Consider the following 27293-nt stretch of genomic DNA (forward strand, 5'->3'; position numbering starts at 1 on the left):
TTGAATAATAATAAACTAATATTGTAGAAACAGAAAAATACTAACACTCAAAAGGTTTTCCTTTATTAATCAATAAATGAAAATTTAATATTACAACTTGTTTCTTTTTTTTTTCTCACCTAAACGAAATGAAATAAGTTAATACAACCTAGCTGAATACTGAAGCTACTGAGAACAACAAACATAAATGCTTCAATTCATACATAGTGTGTAGTGTATGGACATGGTTTTACCATTTGGCTAGACAATTCCTGTGAGTTTTTCCATGTTACTATCCCACTTAATAACATATAATTAAATCATACACTCCTGTAACACTGTTATCCAGTGTGCTATCATTCCTCAACCACTGTACTAAATAAATGCACTAAGTATTCATGGTGCACTTGAGCACTTCTACCATATAAGCAGTGACAAAAGTGTTTTACGAAGATCACGTCTGTAGTTAATTTGTTTTTTGGTGTACAGTATCTACTTTGAGGATACATGAATGTATGATTAGCATGTTCAATTACACATTCTACTGTGTTCTGCAATTGTGATTATACTATCACTGACATCATTACTCAACAGGAATGCTTGTTCTGTAAATATGCCAACACCCGGACTTGTACTAAAACAACTTTCAGGAAATGAAGTGCTTCCTTACATTTCTCAATTCACCTGAAGTGTGTTGCTTCAGTAATGAGAGCCAATATTGTAGATTTGATCTTGGAGAAGATGACAACAGATCACATATTGTATGACACAAATCAAAAAACATTGTAGAATTCTCATTTGGTCACAAGTCAAATCCACCATTTTACTGCTGCTGTTTTAATGGTTTCACTTTCAAGCTTCTCAAGCAGTGAGGCAGTGAGAATTTTATAAAGCCAGACAGTATAAAATGAAACTTATACAATCCAGCTTAGTTTGCCAGTATCTCATGCTAAGTCTAACCTATGTTTAATTAACAGATCCTTTCCAATTTTTCTATATATTCATGCATACATGGTAATGGAAAAGCTGGGTGTACTTTTCTTCTTCCAAATTAACACTTTTGGGGAAAACCAAGCACTCTTTGAAGGCTGTATAATCCCATACTTGAACATATGCTGTAGTTCTGTGTTTTCTATATCCCTAACCAGTGGAATCTACATGACAGTTGTATATAGTCTCACTTGCATCATCTGCATCTACGTACCATAAATACACTACATATTCTACCAACAAGTTACAAGAATTTCTACAAAGTCCTCAGCTAGTGATCTCGAAAGTATTGGTAATCATGCAAATCCTAGTGATGCTACTAACAAAGGTAAATTCCATTTTGGTTATCATGTTTATGACTTGCTCAGCATGCAGTTGAATAACCAGCCAACTGCAGTTATAAAAAAAACACAAAACTTCATTTTCCTTCAGACAGATCACTGTTTGAGCTAACAATGCTTCCTTTCTGAACATGTTAACATCCCTGACTTTTTTCATACAAGTTAATAATTGCATTTCCCTAAGTAGTGGCCAGGCTCAACTTTGACATTTACTACTCACTGCCAGCTCTTTGTTCTCCTGTATTTGTTGCACGATCAGTCTAAAGTGATAGCCTTGTTTACCTTGCTACTTGAGAAACTAAGGGCAGTTAGCTCAAAGGATGTCTACTATTCCAATGCAAAGCAGATACCTTCCTCCTCTCTTTCAGAATAATATCCTGGTTGAAGCACTGGTGGCATAGGTTGCAACTTGTAAATCAAGAAGGGACTTGAGTGTCTGCTCCATCCATTGTATAACATTGTGGTTGCATTACATAACCAGGATGTGTAGTTGGTTTATGGTCAGTTCAAGAACATTAAATATATTGGCAGTCTCAGGTGTTTAAAAAATAAAAATACTTAAATGTATCTTTATCTTTATATGTTTTAAGATCTCTAAATGTATTGTCATCCTCACACCTTATACTATTATATTTTCACGTGTTTTATGAGCTCATTAGTACAACCAACAACTTTTACTTGTACTTCAAGAGATCAGTATTAAGATTACCAGATATAAAATCATCCTTCATTGTATGTATATTTATAATGCTAAACCTTTTATTCTCAAGTGATTCAAGAGCTAGTATCCCCAGGTGGGACAGTAATATGTTTAAGGACTTATATTGCTAAAATTTGGGGATCAGTTCTTTGGGGTGAACACAGCAAATTACACTGAGCTTTGCTTGAAAACATACAAACAAATTAAAGAGTTGGTATTAATGATATCCAGAAATGCACAGATTCACACGTCCCTCAAAAGATTAGTATTAAGAATATTAGATGTACACATTTTCATGGGTAGCTTTTACAAATGCACAACCATACACATATAATATCCTCATTCTCATGTCTTTCAAAAGACAATGTTTATTAAGCACAGTAAGTTGGTATGTTTTCATCCATACGTGTTTCAAACTAGTGTGATATAACTCCAGATAGTATTGTTCTTGGTTGTTTCAAGACCTCATTATTAATGGTAAAATAGGTAAAATCATGCATTTCATGAGTTAGTGTCAGTATTAAAAACATCTTTCCTGTTTGTTAAGAACAATGCTTCTTATCACATACGTGTTTCAAGAGATAAGTACTAAAAATATCATTTTTTTATTCTCTGTCTATTTATGAGGTCAGTATTAAAAAACACTAGATGAAGGTGTATACACAAAGTATTTTACCAGTTCATCATTAAAAACCTGATATCCACATTTTTCAAAAGTGTCAAGAACACTACTTTTATTTTCTAGATATCATCTGTTTAATGAGTGCTGCAGTTCTAATGACTCATTAGAAGACAAGTATTAACAACCTATCATGTTTGTTGCCTTCATGTTTTCGTTGTTAAGAGAGTTTAGTAACTATTCTAATTCTCAAAAGCTTTAAGAGTTAATTTGTAAGAACTTTATGTGTTGTTCTATGTATTTTGGGGATACCATCCCTAAGAACAGTACATAAAGCATCATTGTCCCGTGGCTTAAGAGCTCATTATTTAGTCCACCAGACATATTAATATTTTCTCATTTTTAAGAGTTCAGTATTAAGAATAGTAGATACAATGTAGTCTCATTTGTTTTAACAGATAACTATTTTAAGAGATACAAATTCATGTTGGTCTGTTTAAAGAGTTTTTGTCAAAATATCTCAGGTAACATAATCCAGAATGTAATTTAATATGTGGTGTTCCATTATTATTCAAGGTAATTCTGTAACTGTTATAGTTTATATGTATGGAATGTAAACATATTAAGAAATAAAGATGAATTATATAACCTTACACCAAAGTGCATATTTTTATCTATATTTTAGTGTTGGCCTGCTATTGTTAAAGACCAAAATTCATGTTCTATTAGTTTATTTACATTCTCACAATTAAAGATATAGTAATACTTTCATCTTCTGGTTAAAAGGTGGAATTCTTCTCAGATATAGAAAATGAGGCAGAAAAACAGGAGGAAGATGCAAAATCACATTCGTTTAGACACTGTTGGTAATACTACTGGTTGTAGGTTTTAGCATTACAGTATTTTTTTATTGGGCCACAAGACCTTTTAATGCAGTGCTAGTGAACCTATGGCATACAGCATTCAGTGCCACCTCTTGATTCTTTAAACCCTAACACTAACCCATAATAAATATATATATATTTATAATGAGTATCATTACTGCCAAATGTAGTAGCGAATGATTTTTCCAACTTGGGAACAGTAACAAATGTTCACAGGGGACATCTCACGCCCTCTTGTTGTCAGCTTTGCGACTGTGGGAACATGTGGCATCAGATGACACTTTTTGAATTCCTCAATGACCCAGTGTACACATCAGTATTTGAGTGGAAATAAAAGTAAACTGTTGGTATTGACTGCACTCTGCTTATATTTTTCTTCTGTTGTTTGTGAGTGAATACTGGATATTTAGTGATAATATTGGTAAATATGCATTTATTTTTCACAGTAAATGTATGAATTGTATTGTTAAAATTATATTATCTGGCATGGTATGCATATATTTTTGATCAGTTAGTTAATTACAGATTTATTTGTATACCAATGACATACTTGTTTGTTTGGAATTTTGCACAAAGCTACATGAGGGCTACCTGTGCTAGCTGTCCCTAATTTAGCAGTGTAAGATTAGAGGGAAGGCAGCTAGCTAGTCATCACCACCCACTTCCAATTCTTGGACTACTCTTTTATGAACAGATAATGTGATTGACTGTCACATTATAATGTCCCCATAGCTGAAAGGGCGAGCATTATTGCTCGATTTTGTAGGGGTGGTGAAATCTGTAAAGACTGGTTAACTAGGTAATGTTACATGAACATACCCCAGAAGTTGAAATATATAATGCAATAGTAAATGAATTATCCAATTGACAGATTGACCTTTCAAAAATAGTTTCCATGACAAATGGTGGTGTACCCAGCATGATTGATAAAGAAGCAAGTTTTGTAAGTTTGTTTGCAAAATATGTTGGACATACACTGGTAGGCTTTCATTTTATTATACACAAAGAGCTTTGTACATAAAAGCTTGCCTTAAGGAGCTAAAAAAGTAATGGAAATTGTAACCAAGGTAGTTAGTTTTATTTCTGGCATACTTTGTAAGAAAGAAAATTTCAGAATTTTGTAAGAGAAGCAAAATTGGTGTACACAGGACTTCTTATGTATGGCAATGTTCATTGACTAAGTAGAGATTCTGTTCTTAAATGATTTGTTCAGTGTTTGAATGAAATTCGTCTGTCTTTGACAAATGAAAAATTTTCTTGTCAAGAATTATCTGATGTTGTGTGGATTTGTAGATTGATGTGTTTTACAGATTTTTCTGTAAGGGTGAGCATGCTTGGTGTGATGGGTATTTGAACCCACGACCCTTAAATTATGAGTTGAGCTCCTTAACCACCTGACCATGTCAGGCCGCCACATAATATGAACCAAAGCTTATCATTTCACAAAATGCTTTATGTTAATAGTAAAACAATGAATAAACCTAAATAAACAAAATGACTCTTTTTCTTTAAAAAAATTCCATTATTGTTGTTACTAATTCATTTATTTATTTATTTTATTTTATTTATTGTAAATTACTATAGTTATTAATAACATGTAACTCCTGAAGCTGTTTCATTTAAAATAACTCAGAATAGTTATAAATGATAATCTGCTGCTAAAAATTACCACAGGCACGCTAGAAAATTGTAGTTATCCCCAGTTTGGGCACACACTCTCAGGAAGATTTGCCATCCCTGTTCTAGTGGTTAATCCAATGACTCTCCAGTTGCTCCTTATATTCAGTAGGGCAGTTAGGTAGTCAATGGATCTTTTTTGGTCTTTAAAGTTGAAAAGCCTATTTAATCTGGACTCTGCTTTAAAACACATTTAAACTGAACTTTGTGGATATATCTGTTTGCTAATTTTCTTTTTCATCATATATGAAATAGTACTTAAGTAGAGTATGACTGAAGTAGCAGCATTTTTAAAAACATACAAAACCAGATGCAGTATTTATTTTTTCAGTTATGGATAGTTCTATTTAGGAACGTCATTGAAAAACCCATGACCCTCATATTAAGAGTTGAGCACCCTAACCACCTGTCATGCCAGGCCAATACCCTCTAAAAGTTGGTGAATTTTGCTAACTCACTCAACATTGTTAAACACCTCAAATGTGTCATCAACAAATTTTTTTGCAAATCACAGGCTTAAAATGTTCTGGACAGACTATATAACATTTCTTTATGGAAGCTTAGAAAAAGACTAGCAAGATCAGGCACAAGGCTGGAACCCATAACCACTCCATCAATCTGTCAGCAAGTTTACAGTTAAATACAAAGTTTGATTGTCTCGTCGTGAAACATGGAAGAGTTTTCCAAACATCATTAGTTATAGCTGCACAATTCTCAGCAAACACAGGACTAGAACAAAAATCAGTGGTTTTCTCCTGAAGTATATTTGTAAACAATAACTCGATATCAGAACTAGCACTATGAATATCACCATTAAAGCAGATGCAGTTTAATGATGATATTCATAGTGCTAGTTCTGATATTGAGATATTGTTATTCTGTTTGCTTTAGAGCAAAGCCACATTGAGCTATCTGCTATGTCTATCACATGGAATCGAATCCTGAATTTTGGCATTGTAAGTTTTTAAACCCACTGCTGACAAATTTAAAAAGGTATCCTGAACAGAATTTTAATTCTGCACAAACTCTTTCATCATAATAAAAAATCTTGCTGATGATTGATTATAAGTAAATATACTAAAAGGAATTGTTCTAATTGAACTTTTATGAATCTTGGGGAGTCCTTCTTGTTATAAGCTGTAATTTAATTGTTTGTTAGAGGATGCTGCTAATTAGGATAATAATACATCTGCTGTTCAGTTCAATGTCAGTTATTGTGTCTATTCAGTGAATCTGTTTTTCTTTTGTTTTATATTTTTATTTTGTAATTTAGATGTTTGCTAGAGGGTGCATCATGTTAAGGTTGGGTTAGCCCTAGAATATTAATGAGTGAGAGGCTTTGTGAAATATCTATAACAAAGGTAGATTATCGAGAAGATTGTAAAGTAAATCATCATTGTGTTAGCTATCACAGCTCCTTTGTGCAATTTGATTTAATATTAAGATAGTCTCGGACTGCCAGAGAGGTTTGAACATCAAATTCTGACTCAGGCTTGAAATAATGTATGACAGTGTACAAGTGTTCAAATGTATAAACTATAGAACTTTTAATATAGATAGTGATAACACAAGGTCATATAATGAGGTTCAAGTATTAATTGAGATGGTGAAACTATTAGGACATGATCTTAATGAAGCAGGTTAAAAATGAAAAGACAAAGTTAAATGTAAGAGAAAATTTTAAAAAGAGCAAGAAGAAAACGAAAATTAAATGAAGAGAAAGAACACAGCAAGTAAAAAAGAAACTAAAACTGACATACAAACAGTCGTTAACATCAAAAAATAAATTAATTTAATACAAGATTGATGAAGCTGTTGAAATTGTACAATGAACAATTACAACAACAAGTTTGAAGACAAGTATAGAATATTAAAGTATAATAAAGTTGTGATGTTGAAATTTATGATATTCAATAATTAACAAAGTAGAAAAACATTATTAAAATGGAAGAGAACATCAGTGAAAGAATAAAATAACTGGAAAATGGATTATTAAATGTTAAGATTAAGCCAGCTGCATCTCTTTGTGCATCAGTTCAGGCTAGAGCACCATCTGCTTGCTATAAGTCACGGAATAGAACTTACTTGGCCTCCACTATTACTGTGCTACATATTGTGGTAAGAATTTCCTAGATTACTCTAGCCATAACACTATCAGAGTTAGCTGGCCAGTTTAACATTGGCCTTTATGAATTACTATGGAAAGATTCCACAGAATTTAAAAAATCATTTTCTGAGTAAACAACAGGCCATCTTTTTTGCCTGTTTAAAATGACCAACTTTGACAGTATTAAGGCACCTTCTAACTGAGTATTGTAACAATTACTCAGTGTTGGTAGAAGCCTTATCCAACAGGATAGTAGAGTCACACCATATAGTATTTAGAGCAAAATTCTGGAGCAGGGTATGAAAGAAAAAGAGACCTCAGGTGAACTTGCAGAAGGTTTGTCCTATTATTTTGCCCGGATGCTCATTGTGAAATGATGAATTTGTTGGCATATGACCAATTTATAATGGAAGCACTGCAGTTAGCAATAAAGCTTTAATTCATTGAAGTTACAGATAAACTATTAATGGCACACCTAGGAGTTAAAGGAATACTAAATTGTGTAATACTGGAACATCAGTTACACTTATCAGTAATGTCAAAGAACTGAAAACACTTTTTTAGATAATTACTTTTAAAGAACAGAAGAAACAAACCACAGGATAATTTATGTTACAAATGTAACTTGAATGGACAAATTGCCAGGAACTGCAGGCAAAGGCTAGTTGAAGTAAGAGGTAACTGTTACATATACGGGGAATGTGACCATTATGTCTAATACTGAAAGAAATCAACAGTTGTTACTAAGCCAAAGCATTGGAGCCCAAACAGATTGAAAGAACAACAAAGAGTTAGCAAGATGTTAAGAAAACAAGTATTAGTTAGATTTGTAAGGCAAATTTAACAAAGAATATTCCATCCATGTTAAATAAGTAAACAAGTTCACTAATTGAGGAAAATCATTCACAAGAGCATGGGCTTATTGATGGAAAACCTTGCAATATGCCCCTGGTCCTACAGGTAAAATTATTCAGCCTAATCTGTTAATGAAAATGTGAAATTGTCTCTGGAAATGAAAAGAGAAGAACTAGTACAGTCAGCAAGGGGACACAAAGTTTTAACAAAAGGAAGTTGAAAATTACCTTTGTTGTTAGAAGCTTCTATGTACCTAGTGATGTATGAATAACTGACTTTGAAGAAGAGGGTGTTTTGGGAACTGACTTTGTATAGAAACATGTATATACGATTAAGTTGACTTTGGGTAGGTTTTCAGTCTAAGACTAGAAAATACCTATTTACATCATGAAAATTACTATACCAGTGGAAAAAGGAACAGTGGTCATTGAACTACCAAGAACTGAAATATTTATATTAGAGCATATTAAAAATAAATTTACATCTAGTTATTTCAACATGTCTTTATGGATTAGTGATTGGAAAAGCTCTAGAGGATGTTGAAAATTATGAAGTCATACATGAATTTACTCATGGCAGAATTAAATCAGCTTGTAATAAAATTTAGTTGTGATGTAAATGCTGCTAAAACTGGATTTCACTGATGTGAACTGTTTTCATCACAAGATAGGACAAAACCCTTGAATTAAGTAGGTGTTTAGAAGATAGGCTATTCAAGCTGAAGTCAGCCACCATGATTACACTTGAGAGTACATCAGTGACAGAATTGACAACTAGGCTACTCAAGAAAAGAGCTTATCAGCAAAATCTCAACCTGCTGAGGAACCATAATTTTTGTGAGACTACTCTCAGAGAATATAGAAAAAGTTTATAGTTATATGGGCTGGATTTGACACTATTTTTACCAAACAACCAAATTAAATTCAACCAAAGACAAAATATTTCACAATAATATAAAACATCACACTGTATATCCGCAGATCTGATTTTCTGGTCACTTTTTTCCAATAAGAAACCAGCTATTTTAACTTTAAAAGTAATCTTGTGAAAGACTTCAGTCAGAAATGAAGTTTTCATTCCTTCAATCATTGAAGAAAATCTAGTTCAAACCATGTTATACAGAGTCTTTAAGATATCAGATTTTCAAAACCAATTTGAATCAGCAGTTAAGAACGTTAAAGAAATGCTTAGAAGGAATTGTTTTTCATTTTATTTTCTTGTTTGCTAGTTAATGTTAGAGGTTGCATAGAGAACTGTTAATTTAGTCATACTGTATTTACACATTATTTCATACATGATTAAGAAGAAAATTATAAAACAGCCACATTGAAACATTTAGTTAAAATGTGTCTTTTTAAAACAGAATTAAGTTAAAAAAGTTTATAAAGTTTAAATACAAACAACATTTCCTGTATATCTTGCTATGTTATGCATATACCAGTTTCTTCTGCACCATTATTTATTCCTGGGAATAATTCTATGTCAGAATGCTAGAATCTCTTTCCATTAAGCTAAGAAAACCATTCTTTTACCAGAATGTTTATTCATTGCTGCAACATCTTCAGCTGCGAAACTGTAAAGAAAAGAACAGAATATAAACTTTAGTTATTTAATATTGTGTGAATGAAATTCTAAGGGCACTTATAGGAAAAATACTTAGAGTAGTGTGTATGTTTGCAAACTTTATTCTACTTCTAATATTATAATTAATTACAGTAATTGAAAGTAATTTCATACAAAGTATTTATAAAATAAAAATTTTCATTAAGACCAAAATTACTATAATTCTCCTTGCAACTCTCTTTTTTGACTTTAAAATTATTATTGTTCAAATTTGTTGCATACCATAATACAGTACAGTTTATGTTGATGAAGTTTTTGTGTAATAGATTAACTTTGGTTTTCTGTTAAAAGTTTTGAGAAAGTAAAATAATTGCAAGAAATTCTTGAAAGATTAGAGTCCCATTTCAAGTAAAAGTAACTATAGATATACAAAGGTATATAGTTGCCTCTTATTGTACAGTATCTACTGGTGTACATTCATAAATATCCTGTACAGCTGTTACTTATTTTTTATGTGGACTAAGCTTAGAATAACTACTAATACTTTTATCTTCATATAAAAAGTTAAACTGAGCTGATTAAATGTGATATCAATAGAAAAGTTATGTGGATTTGAACAATGCTAAAGATATTTATGTTTAAACTCTACAATTATTTTTAAAATACAGTGGTCAGCTTTAGAGATTTGCTGTATCCTAAGTAATGAAAACAAAGTATCATAATATACCACAGTTATCAAAATATAACTGTAAGCTAGATCTGTACACTTCTAAAATGAGAGATATAACTTTGAATTGCCAAAATATGTCAAGTCAATGGAAGTTAGAAAAAAATTAACAGATTTATTGAGACACATACTAGGACTTCACCACATATGTAATCATTTTTTAATTCTCATGCTCTTTTCACATATTTCACTCATGTACTTGTATTTACTCAACCTACAAATCAACATTTAATAATATTGTTTGGTCTGGATTTCTTTTTTTGGTTAAACATGTATATGAGATACAGTTTTAGTAATTTTCTCAAAATGTTTAACCAGTATTTTTCCCCTTTCATTGGCATATTCTAAATTCTGTCTGTAATTAACTGAAAATCATTATATTTATGACATACCATAAATAATTATACTACTTGTTTAAGTCCACAAAAATAAAAAAGAAAGGTGTCATGCCTATAATATGTGCAGTTGTAGGTAGTATAGATATTATGTGATATCATTCATTTATCATAAGTTAATTTACACTATTATTAGAAAAGGTTTACTGGTTATTCAAAATAAACCCACTGGAAGGGTGTTTTATAGTTTTTACTGGTTTTTGAGTTAGTTTGAAAATAAAATTGTTTAATTCATACAATACAAAAAATCTGTCAAATGTATGCCATTGAAATATGGTTATGAATAACTTTACCCCCCACTAGCTTAGTAGTAAGTCTGGGAGTCTATAAAATGAAAAATGGGTGTTTGCTTTCTACATTTGGCAGAGCACAGCTTATTGTGTATACATATGTTTTATTAAATGTAGCCATGTGATTGTTTCATATATGCTTTCTTCTAGAATATGTAAATATTAGATCTAAAAAAAATCTTAAATTTTAAGCAAAACCACTAAAGGATTCAAAACTACCAAATCAAATAACTTTTTCTCACATCTAGATTTTAACTGATTTGGGAAGAGGAGTTGGGTTCTCAGCCCCTGGTGGCAAAAAAGGACCTAAAAAACCTACTGCTGTATTTTACTCTGGTAAGTTATTATTCATACTTTTGTTGTTTAGTCCATTATTTAACTTAATTTTTCAGAATATTAGTTATGTAAAAGACCAGAATTGATTTGTATTGTAGCAAATAAATAAAAATTTGCAAAATAAATCAATATATCCTTGTAAGCAGCGGCTTTGATCCTGGGAGGGATGGAGGGTATACATCCCCTTCATTTTAAGTGGGTGGTATGGTCCATACAATCATCCCCCCCTACAGTTTGGTCTGTTGAGTTGTTTTATTGCATCACAGGCCTACAAATTGTGTGTTTGTTTGTGGGATTCTCATGTTCTTACCAATCGAATTACATAATTAGGCCTAGATGTAGGCTTTTTCAGTAGCCAAAATGTACATTTTTAATATAGGCATGCTTCTCAGCTTTTCGATCTAAGTGATAGTTCGTAAGTATCAGTCAGTAGGCCTAAGTATAAATGCAAGTATCGTGGCAACAAGATTACTCTGTGACTGCATGTTTACAGCTTTTAGGTTCACGCAATCAGAGATTACCAATTTGCAAATTGAACAGTCCAGATAAGTGTTTGCAAAGATCATCTTCCCCATCGGGTGTAAAAATCTATGCCCCTGCTTGTAAGCATTACATTTTGGTCTCTTTTTAACAGAACATGATAAGTTTCTTATATTTCTTGAACTTGATAACCTTTTTCAGCTTCATTCTGATCTTATTAAATCTGATTGATGAATTTCATACCTAGTTTAGAATTAATATTTCTCTTTTCACTTCTTTGTGATTTTTTTATACAACAAAGGTTACAGTAACTTCACTCTGATTTTAAAGTTGACATGTTTTCTTTGAAATTCATTATGATTTTTGAATTTGACACAAATCTGGTTGATTTTACTGCACTCTTACCTTAACACATTTTAATACTTAACTTCATCCTGATTTTACAATTTAACTTCATTCTAAGATTAGAATCAACATATATCTGTTTATATTCATTGTGTATATAAAGTTTACAGGCCTGTCTGTCAAGCTAAACATTGATCTTAAAGGTATCACATAAAATTGTCTTAAACTTTGACCCAAATCTTTTAATCTGACAGATGGAAATGGAGAGGCTGGCACGTCCTTTTTAAGTAAACATATTTATTATGAACCTCCAGAAGATCTTGACCTTGACATGGATCAAGACAATTGTAAGGGATATACAAATAAGAAAGCTCTTCATTATCGTACCACATGCAAGGTGTGTTGTGGATCACTGTCAGACTTAACACAACCACTCCTAAATTCTGAACACAGCACCAATAGTCTACCTGTCTGCTCTCAAGAAGAGTTTACAAAAATAATTCTGTCCAAGCAAGATAAATGCATTGATTCTAATGATGTGGTCAATGTTAATGCTGGAGAACCACAAGTTGAAGACTTTGGTTCTAAAAGGTGTAGTCCACCAATAGATGACAGAACAACACAAAGCCTAACAGATGTAACTTCTGCTCACAGGCTTATAGCATCAGATATAGAAATACCAAGTCCTGGAAAAGCAGTAGATTATGGGCAGTTGGTACAGAAAGAAACCAAAAACATTATTTGCAAACAAATGGTTGTGAATCATGACTTTGAAGGAAGTATATATGATGATCATTGTTGTAGTGATGGGCTGCATCATACAAAATGCAGGCAGGACAGTTTTTGCCATTCCTCAATTCCAGCTGATAATGGATCTCACAGCAAGTTTGTTTCATCAGAGAATAATGATACCACACCAAAGCTTGAGAGTACAGAAGACAACATTCCATCCTCCTTATTAAAACACCGAAGCAAGGATGGTATGCTTGGAAAAATCCAAAATTTGACTGTAAGTGAAAAAAGAAAAAGAAAGTTATGTTATTTTAAAAAATACTTAAGTTACTTGTCCATAGAGTTAATCACACTTTATAAGAATGATTTGTTTATACTAATGCAAGACATGTTGTCACAAATGCAAACAGAGGTACCACAGGTAACATGTCTAGTACTTAAATATTTGGTTCATAGTGACTTCATGACCATTTAATAGGGCAGTTTAATCTTTGGAGACTGAACATTCTAATTGAATCAGATGCATAGGATACAACATTTCAAAGAAGGGAGCTTTCAAAGCTCTCCATGAAAGAAGAAAAATTTACACAGCAGAACATTTAGGACAGCAACAGGATCTTAAACCACATCACCAGCCAATTTGTAGCAACATCTTTATCTATACAGTGAAGTCTGTAGTTATGAAAGTAAACTCTCTAACCTAAAATGTATTGTGATAAAGTGGAAAAATTTCATGATATCATTAACAGGATAATAAATAAGAATATAAAGAAAACTTACAAACCAAAAGTTCACAATCTTCTAGCCATACCTTGAAATTAATGGTAATTTTAATGAGAAAGATGGACAGAGAAACTAAGGTTATAGCAATCCCATTTGATCAAAATGTGTTGTGTGTGGTTGGTCATCACATTCTTAGGAGAAGCTTATCAACATGGAAATTGTAGTGTTATACAATTATGCATAATCATAGCCATTAAGTTAAATGTAATCAATAATGTTGCATGTAGTTCTTAAAATCCTGTAGGTTAACTTAACTCCTAAAGATATTCAAACATAAATAATTTTTTAAGTTTTTATAAAGAAGTTGTTGATACATGTGTCAAGAGTATTATGACCTATATACTGTTGCAGTCAACAACATATTCATTGAAGTTGGCTAAGAGTGTGTATTGTTGTATGATTAGTATATGTTCAATATGCATTCATCAGAAACAAGAATTACATGACTGATGAAGTGAAATTCTGATTTTATTTTTAAAGACTAATATCAATTTTAAAACAACTTATAGCTCTTCAGAGTGTCATATATTTTAAGTGACAACCTGCTTATAATATGTTTAGGGAATAATTTACAGAGAAAGCTGTACTGGATATTATTATAGTTTTGAAAGATGAAAAGTGACATTCAAAATACACATAAAGTGCCTTTGGAAGCTCACCAAATATAAAGCATGTTCAATGTAAATACCTTTACAGTTAAACAATAGTTATGGTCACTTAAGATGTAATTTTGTTTAAGTATATTGTGATGATCTAGGGTTAATCTGCTATGTTCTGTTAGAAATTAAGGTAACTCTAAAATATAGTGTCTTTTCATTTCAGAGTATTTTCAGTAGCTTAGTAACCAGTTCTAGATTCACTTAATATAGTGCCATACAATATTTTATAATGAAGCAATAATTATATTTCAGAGTTATTGATGTTATAGATTATCTTAGATAGCTTAAATTTTTTTGTGATTTCTAATGTTCACATGAAGATGTGATATCGTTCCACAGAATATCTAGCATTAAGAACTGATGTTATGAATTTTTTTTCATCTTCTTGGAACAGTTTTGGGATCAAATCATACTTTATGCTATGAAATATGTATTATACATGTATTTCAACTGTGGCTTTGAGTTGATGTTGTAGAATACTGTTGGTGACTTACCATGATTTGTGTTTAGAATTTACCTGGTTTTGAGTATTTTGTAAGCTGAGTTTTAGGTTTATTAAAAGTTATGGATTATTCTACAATCCGATATTCTTAGCTAAAAACTGGAATCAATAGATAAGTATTAAGACCACAATATGGTATGTTCTCAATATAAACTTCTGATCAGAGCAAGCTATATACTGAGAATGAAACTAAAAATCAGTCTTGCAGCCAATACTTGCTAGTGGAAGAATTAAAACAAAACACACACACAAAAACAGAGCAAAGAAAGCTTGTGTGAAATAAATATTAAAAAATCTTTATTCCTGAGATCAGCAAACCATACTGAGGATCTTGCAATACAAAAGACCATTATGAGAGTGTAGTGGCTGTTTGAGCTAAGACAAGTATTCACAAAATAGGATATTGCAAGATTGTGTCTATATTACATTAGTAAGTCACATTAAAGGCCGAGTATAGTTTCACAAAATACTATATTGCATATTTACTTGATTATTCTGTTTACATATTCAATATGAGATGAATTTCAAGCTCATACTAACTTGTACAAACCTGTACATAACCTCTTCACCTGGATAATAGCCAACAATGAAGGGGAAATACAATGCATAAGCATGACCCAGTGATAATGAACTCTATATGATAATATAATAACCATTGTGTTATCTAAACATACCTGAAACAAGAATTAAAGCATTTGTGTGACTACTTACATATTGTTTACAAAGTTGTTAGTTAATCCCATGTGTATGGCTGAAGTCAAAGTGCACCTACCATGATTTTCTACAGAGTGTCATTCAACATGGTATTATGTGTTTGATGTTAGTTACCAACTATTCATGTCATGCTACATTACTGATTTACAACAGTTTGTGAAAATAGAGAATAAATACCAGATACAATATGCAGAGAAACTAACAAAAAACTATTGATGTGCAACTAAGAAGTTCTAGAAGTCATGTAAACTATATTATTATTATCAAAAGTACTTTTGTTCTTCCCATGAACACCACCTTGCACTTGAACTTATCAGTCAGACACATATCAGTTCCCAGACATATATTGTGCACAAAGGTCTTATTAACACATTGATTTTTTTTTGTGTACTACATAGTTATACTGTTTACTAAAATCTTGCCACACTTTATGAAGATATACTTAATAAATTCAAAGTTATAGTTGACATTATTTTTGTAATTTAGGGTTGATCCAATGGACTGACCCTGTGCATGTTCAGTTAACTAAATGAAAAAAATGCCTGCATTAAAATTTTGAAAATATATAACTGAATAAGGATTTATTCATTTTGTATGCTCCTTCCTTCTTTATCTCAAAGCCTTCCTGGGCCCAAGAGATGTCTTTATACTACAGTTTGTTGAATATTATAAGTAAGTTAAATCCTAAAACTCTGATAGAGGGTAGTGTAGGATATATTTTTGAGACAAGTTTTAATTTGTTAATTTATAGATCTCTTTAAGTGAAATACAGCATCCCCAAGTTTCCATAGTAGCAAGCACTAAGGTCTATCTACTAGGAGTAAATTCAGTATATATCAATAATGTCACATTCTCAGCATAATTAATTAAACAACTGTTAATCTTTTATACTTTTATCATCTTTTTATGTTTATTTTTCAATTGAGATATGAACAATTTAACTTACTACTCAGTAGGGAGTGTTAAAGTATCATGATAGTCAGCAGTAGGATTAGTAGACAGGAATATTTTGAATGCAGCTACAAGCATAATATTGTGCTTGGCTTGCTGTACAATATCTACAAAGTTGGTTTAAAATGGTTTCTAAATACCTCTGCATGTCATTTGGAGACTTCCATTTATCTTGTGCTTGGCCCTTAAGCTCATTGTGCACTGATAGATTTCAATCACTTTAGTACTTTAAATCACCTTTTGCAGTCCCAGTGCTAAAGAAGTGAGAGAAATGCCAAAATATATATCCAAAACATTTCAGCTAAAATTAAGAAAAAACCAATTGGGTAGTTTTTCTCGACAAAAATATATCCCCACTAACTCATGAGGGGCCTAAAATAAAGTTTAAAATTTAATATGAATGAATCATTTGATAGGTAACATAACTAGCCTTAATAGTAAATGAAGAAAAGGAAACACCATAATACAGTAACCAGATTTAACACAAAACATAGTGAAGTTTTGCTAGTAATAAAAAAAATAAGTAGATTGTTTGAACCAAACATTTCAAAGTATACATACATTTACAAAGTGAGAAAACACATCTTTATAAGAATGACCAGTCGACTGTCAAGAGCCTCCAAAGATCTTTTTTATTTAACTGAGATCTTCTGGAGTGCTTCCTTGAACTATTGAATCTCTCTTATGTTATCTCTCACTAGAGGCAGCAGGTTATAATCTTTGCTAATCCTTCTCCCATAATGGAAGTACATGCCACATACAAAAAATATCTCCCAACCCTGACTTTCATGTTTTGGTAAGTGGATAGAAAAATTATTTTATCAATAAGTGTAAAACATCAAGATAGCAAGCACAGCTATAAGAAAAATATTATTTCCTTACTCAGTTACTCTGACATGTACATTTAAAAACAACTATATACATATATTTGTAAATCTGTGAAGAAATAAAATTTATAAGAGGCAAAATGGTAACATGAATATATTTGGCCAACACCTTAGATTTGTTTTATGACATGGAACCTTAGTGATTAGAATGTGCATGCATGGTAAATCTTGGGTAACATACTGTATGTCATCTCCATTAAATATGGAATGGCCAGGGCATAGAAATAACATTCCGAAGTAAATATACTGAACTCAGGATATGTGTATGTGGAAGACATTTGTTCTGGAAATCAACACATTTTTATTGGGTGAATTTAGGTATGTATCCTTCTATTTTCAGTCAAGTTTTTTATTAAAGAGTCACAATTCTGAAGTAAAAGGTAATGCCAAAAGGAATTTATAAATACACTTCAATTAATTTTGGCTGCACTTATAAATTGTAAAGCATTTTTCTTCTTCAGATATGGTGACTTTTTTTAGCCAGTAATAGTGCAATTAATACAGTACATTATGATGTTTTCTCCCCAAGTGAAACATACTTCTGACTGAAGTTCAGATCTATGTCTACATCATGTTCCACATGGAAGCTAATATATCTTAGGTATTTTGCCATTCTTAATGGATCATAAAATTTAAGGGTAAACAAACTGTATCAGTCAACTTACCTGTCGAGATCACTTACAAAATTGGTCTCATGTAGAAAAATAAACTGTATTAACTGAATCTCTGCATCCTGCCAGATGTTGTCAGCTGAAATTACCATTGTTGATGGTACTGTTCTATCTCTTTGATAGTTAGATGACCTAGGAATAAATTTAAGACAGTTGTTGATACCTTAATAATTCATATTCCTACTGTTATCATTAAAGGAGCTTGTGAAATGAATAAAAATAAGGTTTCTGTTTCTTCTTTTTTTCTTGAGTTTCAGAAACACCAGGATGTGCATAAGAATTTCTGCTTTCTTTGATACTGTTGTGAAACATTCTTTTTGATACACTTGTTGATTGTGGAAGTCCTGTCAAAAGCAAGAGTTTAGGGTGTTTCAAAACTTCAGGTAGTTACTGAAGTTGCTAGAAGTCTAACTGCTGTCTCTGTGTTTCAGTTACCAGAACTCACTGTAACTTTTACTTGCTGAATCCAGGGTCAGTAGAAGCTCATTTACTTGCATTGCCCCCTATAACATAGACAAAGTAATGAAGGTTGCTGGTGACATGCTAGAGTTATTAAAGTACACATTAAATAGGAAACCTTCTCCCATCATCAGTGTAAGTAAAAGTCACATGTACTGGTAGGTTCAAAGGATTAAAACAAAAATAGAATCATGGCTCTTTAAAGCAGTAGTCAGGATTGAAAGCCCACATTAATTCAACCTTTGTTAGGTTACAAGTTTAGTAAGCTACATAGCATGAAATGTTGCAGTCAATTAAGCCTCAAACTGACTTTCATTTTTGAATAAACTTCCCTAATTCTTATCTTACTTACTACTTTTTGTAGTGGAATTGCTGCATGCATTCACCATTCTCTTGCATGAATGTATTGTCTGTAGGGGACATTGTAGATACTACTATGTTTACTAGATCCCAATCTCATTACATCCATAGCAGTGTACTTCCCAGCCAGTGAATTCACCCATTCCTCATGCATGTGAGCTTCTTCTGCCATTGTTTGATTGCATTGGTTCCAATGGAGAAGGAGGTAAGAACTGTGACCTAGTTTTCTACATTGATTACTGAAATTAAGTCTGCTGCTACACAACACCATCATGTCTTCTTGTATAAGTTAAAGTAAAATCATACCTGATTTAACAAATAAATCCAATGATACATTTCTGTAGTTATTAGACTATGCTTGGCCTTAGCATGCATGTATACATCTTATTGTTCATGCCAAGTTTCTTAATTGCTTAAAAATGTTGCCATGGTATGTTTTAAGATTATGTACATAATTATGTATGCACAAACCAATCCATATACAGAATATATATTTATATTTACCAACATACTATAATACACACATATGCATAAAGAAAACAGATACAGGCTTATAGACCACATTGACTTACTCACAAAGTTGCTAAAGATGATTTTACAGCATTACCCTCAGACTTTACCCTGAGAATTGGTAAACCAAGGTTCACAATTTTTTTCTTCCTGTTGCAATGTCAGTATTCCCAGTGTCTATCAATATTTGCAACCAACTATAAGTGTTGTGGGGCTTTATCTGATAATTGCAAGATGTCATATTTATGCTTCTCTACAAAATATTGTGTAAGAGCTCATAGTCATTTGCAATTAACCATTCATTCTACATGCTGGTCAAGCAGTTAACCCAGCCATGTCAATTAAAAAGCCATCTCTGTATCCTAACTAGTTATAAGGGCAGTAAAACTGCTCCTATACTGATATTTCCTCATTCATTGTTATATTTACACTTCCAAAATCCATCTACTCATTAAGTGGGTAAAAATCATATCTCATCATCTTCAGAATTGGCCAGCTTATCTGCTTGTGATTCCTGGAGCAACCAGTTCTTAAGAGGCTCATCAGTCATAATAAGTTTAAGCTTGTCAACATTTTCAGTGAGTTAGTGTGCATTAGGTAATTGCAGAAGTTCAAAGTTCATCTTATTGAGCTATCAGCATATGAGATATGGACCATTCAGATAGAATTAAGTTGCTTATACACTACAGGTATGAAACCACCCAAATTACTAGGCTTTAACTTTTTTTCTGGTACCATTTTGTCCTTACACATGTTTTCACATGCATACAGACATTTTACCTGCTGACATAAAAAGTTCATGTGCACCACATATTGCAAAATGTAAATATTCTACATAACCCTGAAGACACAATACATCTGCACTAGGCAGAAGGCCATACCTCAAATCCATTAGAAGGTGTATTTCTCATTGAAAGTCAGGAGTATTGAAGAGCAACTATTCATTATGTATTATCATTGTTTCTTGCATAGCAGTGCACTATTATATATATGATATTCCCTCATCCTAGCCATTTTGTTCAAGATTCATAACCTTATTAAGAATCCATTTGGCCAAATCATCAGATGGTAATGATACAACTTTTCAAACAATGATAAACTGTTAAAGTTGGATCCTGATCCAAGTGGTTCTTTCTAGATACTCCAAATCTTGTTATGCACTTTTTAGTAATGACATCAGCAGCAAATTGTACTAAAGTATCAATCAGTACATAAGTTAAAGCTCACTTGGTGAAGTAATTAACAAAATTCTGCATATTCTAATTGCCTTTTTCAGTTTTTAACAGAAAAATCAACTATATCCACAAAATTTCTTTGTAAAGAGAGTTTTAAAAAGTCATGCTTGATAAAGTTCTCACTATACTTTCTTAAAATTGTTTACATGAATGACTTAATTCTCATGGACCCAATGCCTTCAAACTTTTAGATAATTTCATTCTGAAAAGGTAAAAATTGTGGTGCAACTTATTAATGAGTGTGTCTTAGTCATGAGTTGTTCCTCATCCAAGTATTTTAAATCACCTGGTGTTGAATTGTCCAAATGCAGTCATTGCATCTCCTGATCTTGTGGTCTACTATTTCAAGAAAAAAACTTGTATGAAATATTTGAGAAAATGGACCAAATTTCTCATCATCATTCCTTTTAACACTACTGTGCTAACCTATTTTAATATCAAAACCAGTGTCTTTATTGCTTGAAAATGGCCCATCTTTTCTTCCATACACATCTTGACAAATAAAGTATTCTCAAACAAGGACATCACCAAAAGTGTCATGATATGTATGGCTACACAGTTGTTGTTGTATTAATCAGCCTAGAGACACGGTCTCTAGATAGTACATGTGAGTCTTGCTAGCCAAATATATTCTTTACTGTTCTAAGTCTCCACAGGATCACAATGAAATGCTGGCTGCTTCACATGATAGTGTTGTGGTACTTTCCAGTGGACTTTTTCTATCATATGTTTCTAACCTCTCATCCTGTTCTAAAGTGACCTTGACTATGACCTGCTAATATGTGGGTTAGTCATTGAAAATCTTGATGACCCGAACAAACTATCCCAATTAGTCTTTGGGTGTCCAAACTGATCATCAACATCATTTCAAATTCTTTTCATCTTATGCTTCACCATGCTGGAGACAACCAGTAGTGGTCAAGTTCATATAGCAAAACCAGAGTCATACCTTGTAACCTCTTATTCCCAATACCAGATCAAGAAAGCAAAAATAGCTTTCACCATGGTTGTTAGGAACCCTAGGTCTTTCATTTGTTTCAAATAATGTTCTTGCATCAACTGCAGTTTTCCCATTTATGCCATAAGTTCTGTCCAGTCTTAAAGCTCAACAGAAAATGGAGAGTCAAATGAGAGAAATGTATGTATTCAAAATAAGCTCTGCAAAAGAGAAAACATGGTTTCAGCACTAAAATTATAATTTAAATTCATTTTTCTCATCCTCATCAAAATTGAACCCACTTGGATGTTCAGAAAAAAGTTGTTTTTTTTGAAAAAAACAAAAAAAACACTCAATGCTTGTGGAAACAAGGGATAAAATTTAATCCTGGAGCCTTATAATACATTTAGTGTCATTATCAAACTCTGGTAACTGCATGAACTAAGGAATAAGACATTATTCTTGGACAGAAAACTGCAATATTTTGAATGTACTATACTTTCATGTCAAAACAAAGTCCTAGTATGATATCACACAGTCCTAGAATAATCACTCACTTATTATTCTCATTATATTTATTAAGTTTTCAAGCACTTACATCATGCTCACAAGAATGTTAGCTGAATATAGGACACCTATATGAAAAATGTAGAAAAAATATCTCATAATAGATATGAACAAAGATGTTTATTTTTCTTGTGCTAGAAAGGTAAAGTCTAAAAATTCTGAAATTCCTCTATAACTTATTAGTTAAACATTCAACTGTGATTCACATCAGATGATACGAGCATTTTATGCACAACATTTTGAATGGCTCACAAGTTGCAAACAAAGGGTTAATGATTTAAGTTTATTTGGTTTTATAAATTATCTGATAGTTCAGCACAGATATAGGTAGCCTAAGGTTTACTTGAGGATCTAGAATATCCAACCATCAATTATGCTTTTAAGTTAATTGTTTATTTCTTTTTCTCAAAATTACAAAATAAACTATCTGCCCTCTGTCCATATACAGGAAATTAGACCCTGAATTTAAACATTGTAAGTGTGTAAACTTACTGCTGATCCACCAGTGGACCTGGTATTGAGAATTATTTGCTCTTATTTTTTAAAAATCTTTAATAGCTTAGCAGTAGTTCTGACTCCAGGTTTCCTTCACATTATACAATATTTTGACAGCTATGTAACAGTTCTTTGTTTGATATTTACTTGTTCTTACATAATATTTTTGTTACTTGAGAAACAGTTCTGTATATGAGACTTACTTTATGTTATGAATTTTTCTGTTAACTTATCAGAAGGTTTGGATTGAAAGCTTATTTGGTATTATGAAATATGTATGATTATGCAGTAAAATATTAAGGTTAAAGTTTATCTTGTGATATACATTTCATACGTCTTGAATCATTCTGCAGTTATAATTGCCTACATATTTTGACATATATTTCATAACTTAACAAGATACTCTTCTTTTAGTGCCTATTTAATCCCTCTGTAACAGGTATATATTTAAAGTTTATCTTATAAAACATATTTAATAACTGAGCAATGGCTTTAGATTTACAGCTAAACTTATGGGCTTAAGATTTACGTCATAATATTAAAATATCATCGGTAGTTCAGAAACAATTATGTTTAAGGTATGCATGATATCATGAAGTGCCTTTTATACCTCAGCAACAATCCTGTTCTTAAGGTCATCTTATGAAATATCTTTCTCAATGAGCAGCACTTTTGTGTTCATAATTTATTTGATTTTATGAAATATTTTTGATATTTCTGAAAATGCAACAACAATTCAGAAGTTAAGATTCATCAATGTGTATTAAATACTTTTGATGGCGCGGCAATATTTTTAATATTTATTTTATGTTATAGCAAGTCTTGACAAATCTCTGCCAGATCACCATGGTGACCAAACATTTCTTTGTGGTGCCTAGTATTTTCTCTAATTTTATTCATGCATGGGAATGTGTTATATAAAATGTAAACCTCGAACAGTTCCAGACTCTTGGAAGTTTGGAACTATTTTTGCATTTTAGGAATGTAGTGCTGTAGTTGCAGAACACTGTACTAATTTAATACAATTTTAATTTTCTTTTTACTCTAATTCAACTAATCAATGTACCTGTTTAGATTCAGACAGGACCAAAGACAGTTAGTTCAGGCAATACTATGAAGTGGTTGTTGATATCATATGATTGTTTGCATGTATTTTTTGCTGTGAAAATAAATAAATATAGACCTCATATCTTGGTACAAATGGTAATGAAGTTAGGTTAGGCACACAAAAAGTTTATAGTATTGTAGTGATTAGTAGATTAGAACTGTTCTGAAATAACCTAGTTGTTCTATCAATAACACAGTTTTTATTTTTTTATTTTACTTTCATTCATCACAAGAATCCACCTAAGCTATAGTTATTTAATTTACTATTTTAATAATTGCACATATTGAATTTAACTTTAATACACATTATATAATAAAGTTTAATAATGAGGCCTTTGTCTTTTAGAATAAAACTGTATGTCTCATGCCATAACCACACATCTGGCTCAAAATATATTCCTTAACTTTTCTAAGCTTTTGGGATGGTTCCAAGATCTGAAAATAGTTGTGAAGGCCTTTGTTTTAGAATATCTATGTTATTTCAATGGTAGCTCTGTTTTTAAGGTTTGATTTTATAGAATATCTTTGGTAGATTAAGAGTATATCTAGCTATTAGTCTCTACTAAATATATAGATTATTTATAGTGTCTTAGCAATAGTTCTCATTTAAGCTGTATTTAAAGTTGTGAAATGCCTTTGACAATTCATTAAAAATAATAAGTATAAGATTTATATGATATATATATCAGAGTTTCCATTTAGGTAGGGCATGGTGGGAGGTTGCACCCCTCCCTTGATATGAATTTTAATTTAGGGAATAGTAAATGTCTACAAATTGTGTAGTTTCTACCATTTGAATCTTATGAAATATTATCAGAAATAATCAGGACACCTGTTTCTAAAATTTGCATTTTAACCTTTAAAAAATTCAAGACCATCCAGGAATGTAACTCTAAACCCTTATAAATGTTGCCCATTTGTATAATTGAAATATGAAATTGCACTTGTTGGTCTTTCAAAATGTATTCCATAACTAAGCAAAAGATTTAAATTTCTATTTGTCTTTAAGTTATTGACCATCTCTCATAACATAACAATTCATCCATGTTACATGAATTACAATATCTAGTACATGACACTGCTGAACACTGCAATTTCCATTCTGAATGCTTCAGTGAAAAGTGATAAAATCAGTCTTACAACTCACATCTTGAGTAACTTTTGATAGACCTTCAATTATTAGTGGATGTCACCTTCCAAGATCACATACTTTTAAGCAGAAGAACGCATGAAGGCCCTTTGTAGCACCATATGAAGAATTAGCAGGTATGTGGTCAACTGAGTTTTCAATGATTCCAGTTTCTTTGGCCATCCTTTTGTAAAAACAACTATTAATTTTGATGTGTGGCCAGATGCTTATAAACTTCTAGCTTGTGAACCTTTTTTAACTTCAAATTCCTTTTTACTCTATTGTTTGTGGTACAGAAAGTATGCTTAATCTCATCACAATGAGTTTGGATCAGACTGTTCTCTTATTTAACTACAGCCTTCATTTTACAGATGACAACATTGTTGCAGATTGTCTTTAGGTGTGATTTTGTAATTCATGTTGCAAAAACTGATGTTTCACATTTCTATTTCTATGGAAAACAATAAAAGTTCCTTCTTTCAAAATGTTGTGTTCTTTAACTCTGTATCATTTAACATTCTCACTTTAATAAATATACTTCTATCATTCTTTGAAAAGGATTTTGCTGACATATTCTTCCAGCTATAAACTATCTATACCACAACTACAGAGAATGCTTTGTGAACCAAATATTTAATATCTAAACACCTTTCATCTCCAGTGATAAACCACTGCAGTAGCATGTGCAATTCATTCTTACATCATGTAATTACTCCTTTGTATTTGATAGTTCAACAAATATTCCTGATGACTTAAGATTTAATTGTTGATTAAAACATCTTTAATTCCTTAACAGCAGTTTAGATTTAAATTTTCTTAATTTGTTTTATATCCCAAGAGTTGTGTTAGTTAACTTACTTGGTGTTGTAAAATACCCTTGACAATTCAGCAACATACCTAAACATATTTTTTTATTTTTTAAAGATTATCTTTATATTTTTAAAAAATACTTTTGATAGCTCAAAACTATTTGGTGTTAACAGAAATAAATTTGAAGTTCAGTGTATTATTCTATTCATCACTTGTTCTTGAGTTTACTGATTTGAGAGAATAAGTAGCATAGATTTTACATATTCTTTGAAATCTGTATCAATATAAGTTAAATATAATGAGAAAAAAGATAATTAACAATGCAATGTATATAGTTTTAAGTTAAGCATCTACTACATGGTATAGCATATTTTGGCTGCAGTTATAGGTTTAAGAGTTAAATGGTGTATTAAGACATTTTTGTCTCACACAACAGTTCTAGAATTAAGATTTAGTTTGTCTTATATAAAATATTTTACATTTCAGCAAAATTCTTAGGTTTGGGCTAGAATATTTTTGATACCTTAGCAATAGTTCAGGTATTATCACTACCTGTTTGTTATAAGATAGCTCAGAAACACTTGTGGGTTTATGGATTTTAAGACGTTATATAATATTGTTAATGGTTAAGAATACTTATGAATTTAATGTTTTCATATTGTTTTATAATATGTTTGATAATTCAGTAACATTTCAGGGTTTAAGGTAAATTTGGTGTTATGAAATATCTCTCATAAATCAGCAACAGTTCAGGATTCAAGGTACACTTAATGTTATAAAATACTTTGTATCTTGTCAGTAGTTTTTGGGGCCCCTTTTTTTTTCTTAAGAGTATATATAATATTTGGATAGAAACCCCTTTGAATAATTAAAATCCAGCATTTCACATTTTCAATCAAGAGCTATTTCAGGTATATCAGTTTTCTATAATAATTTTAAGAAATATTATTAAATAAGCTACTCTCCATGGTGTAGAGACTGTTTTATTAATGTAACACAAATTTTCAATTTTAATTATAACATCTCTTTTACATTTATGTTACCTTGTGGACAAGTGTTAATAATTTAAAGAAATTTGTAACTGTCAATTATTTTCTTATTTTTACATTATTTGTTAGAAGAGTAACCATGTATTTAAACTTGTGCACAAACTACCAAGATGGCATTCTGTGTCTGTTATCTGTTTTACCATTTTGTTTAAAGATGCTCACATTTCAGATTTATTTTTACTATGTAATTATGAACAGCATCTTTCCAATGCATGTACAATTGGTAATTTGATACTGATATGAATTATTCAAGAGCTTGGACATCTACAGATACTTTGTTTGTTTTGGTATTTTTACAGTTTTTGGTAATCTGAAGATGGCCATAAAACGTTGTTCTATAATTTATTTCAGTGAACGTTTTAATACGTACACTAGCCGTCTTTAGAATACATTTTTACTTCAAGTGGGTTTCTCGTCATCTTGAATAATAAAATTTTGTTACTGAATG

General features: G+C 31.4%; 1 protein-coding gene across 2 annotated transcripts in view; it reads left to right on the top strand.

Annotated features, from left to right (window-relative positions):
* Nucleotides 1-27293, top strand: part of LOC143240507 (SAM and SH3 domain-containing protein 1-like) — a 188298-nt gene that overhangs the window by 134281 nt on the left and 26724 nt on the right. For both annotated transcript variants that reach the window (XM_076483039.1, XM_076483040.1), the window contains exons 8-9: nucleotides 11376-11463; nucleotides 12543-13297. In XM_076483039.1, the coding sequence (XP_076339154.1) occupies nucleotides 11376-11463; nucleotides 12543-13297 (843 nt within the window). The remainder of the gene's footprint in view (nucleotides 1-11375; nucleotides 11464-12542; nucleotides 13298-27293) is intronic.

Source organism: Tachypleus tridentatus, chromosome 13 (genome assembly GCF_004210375.1).
Source record: "Tachypleus tridentatus isolate NWPU-2018 chromosome 13, ASM421037v1, whole genome shotgun sequence".
NCBI lineage: Eukaryota > Metazoa > Arthropoda > Merostomata > Xiphosura > Limulidae > Tachypleus > Tachypleus tridentatus.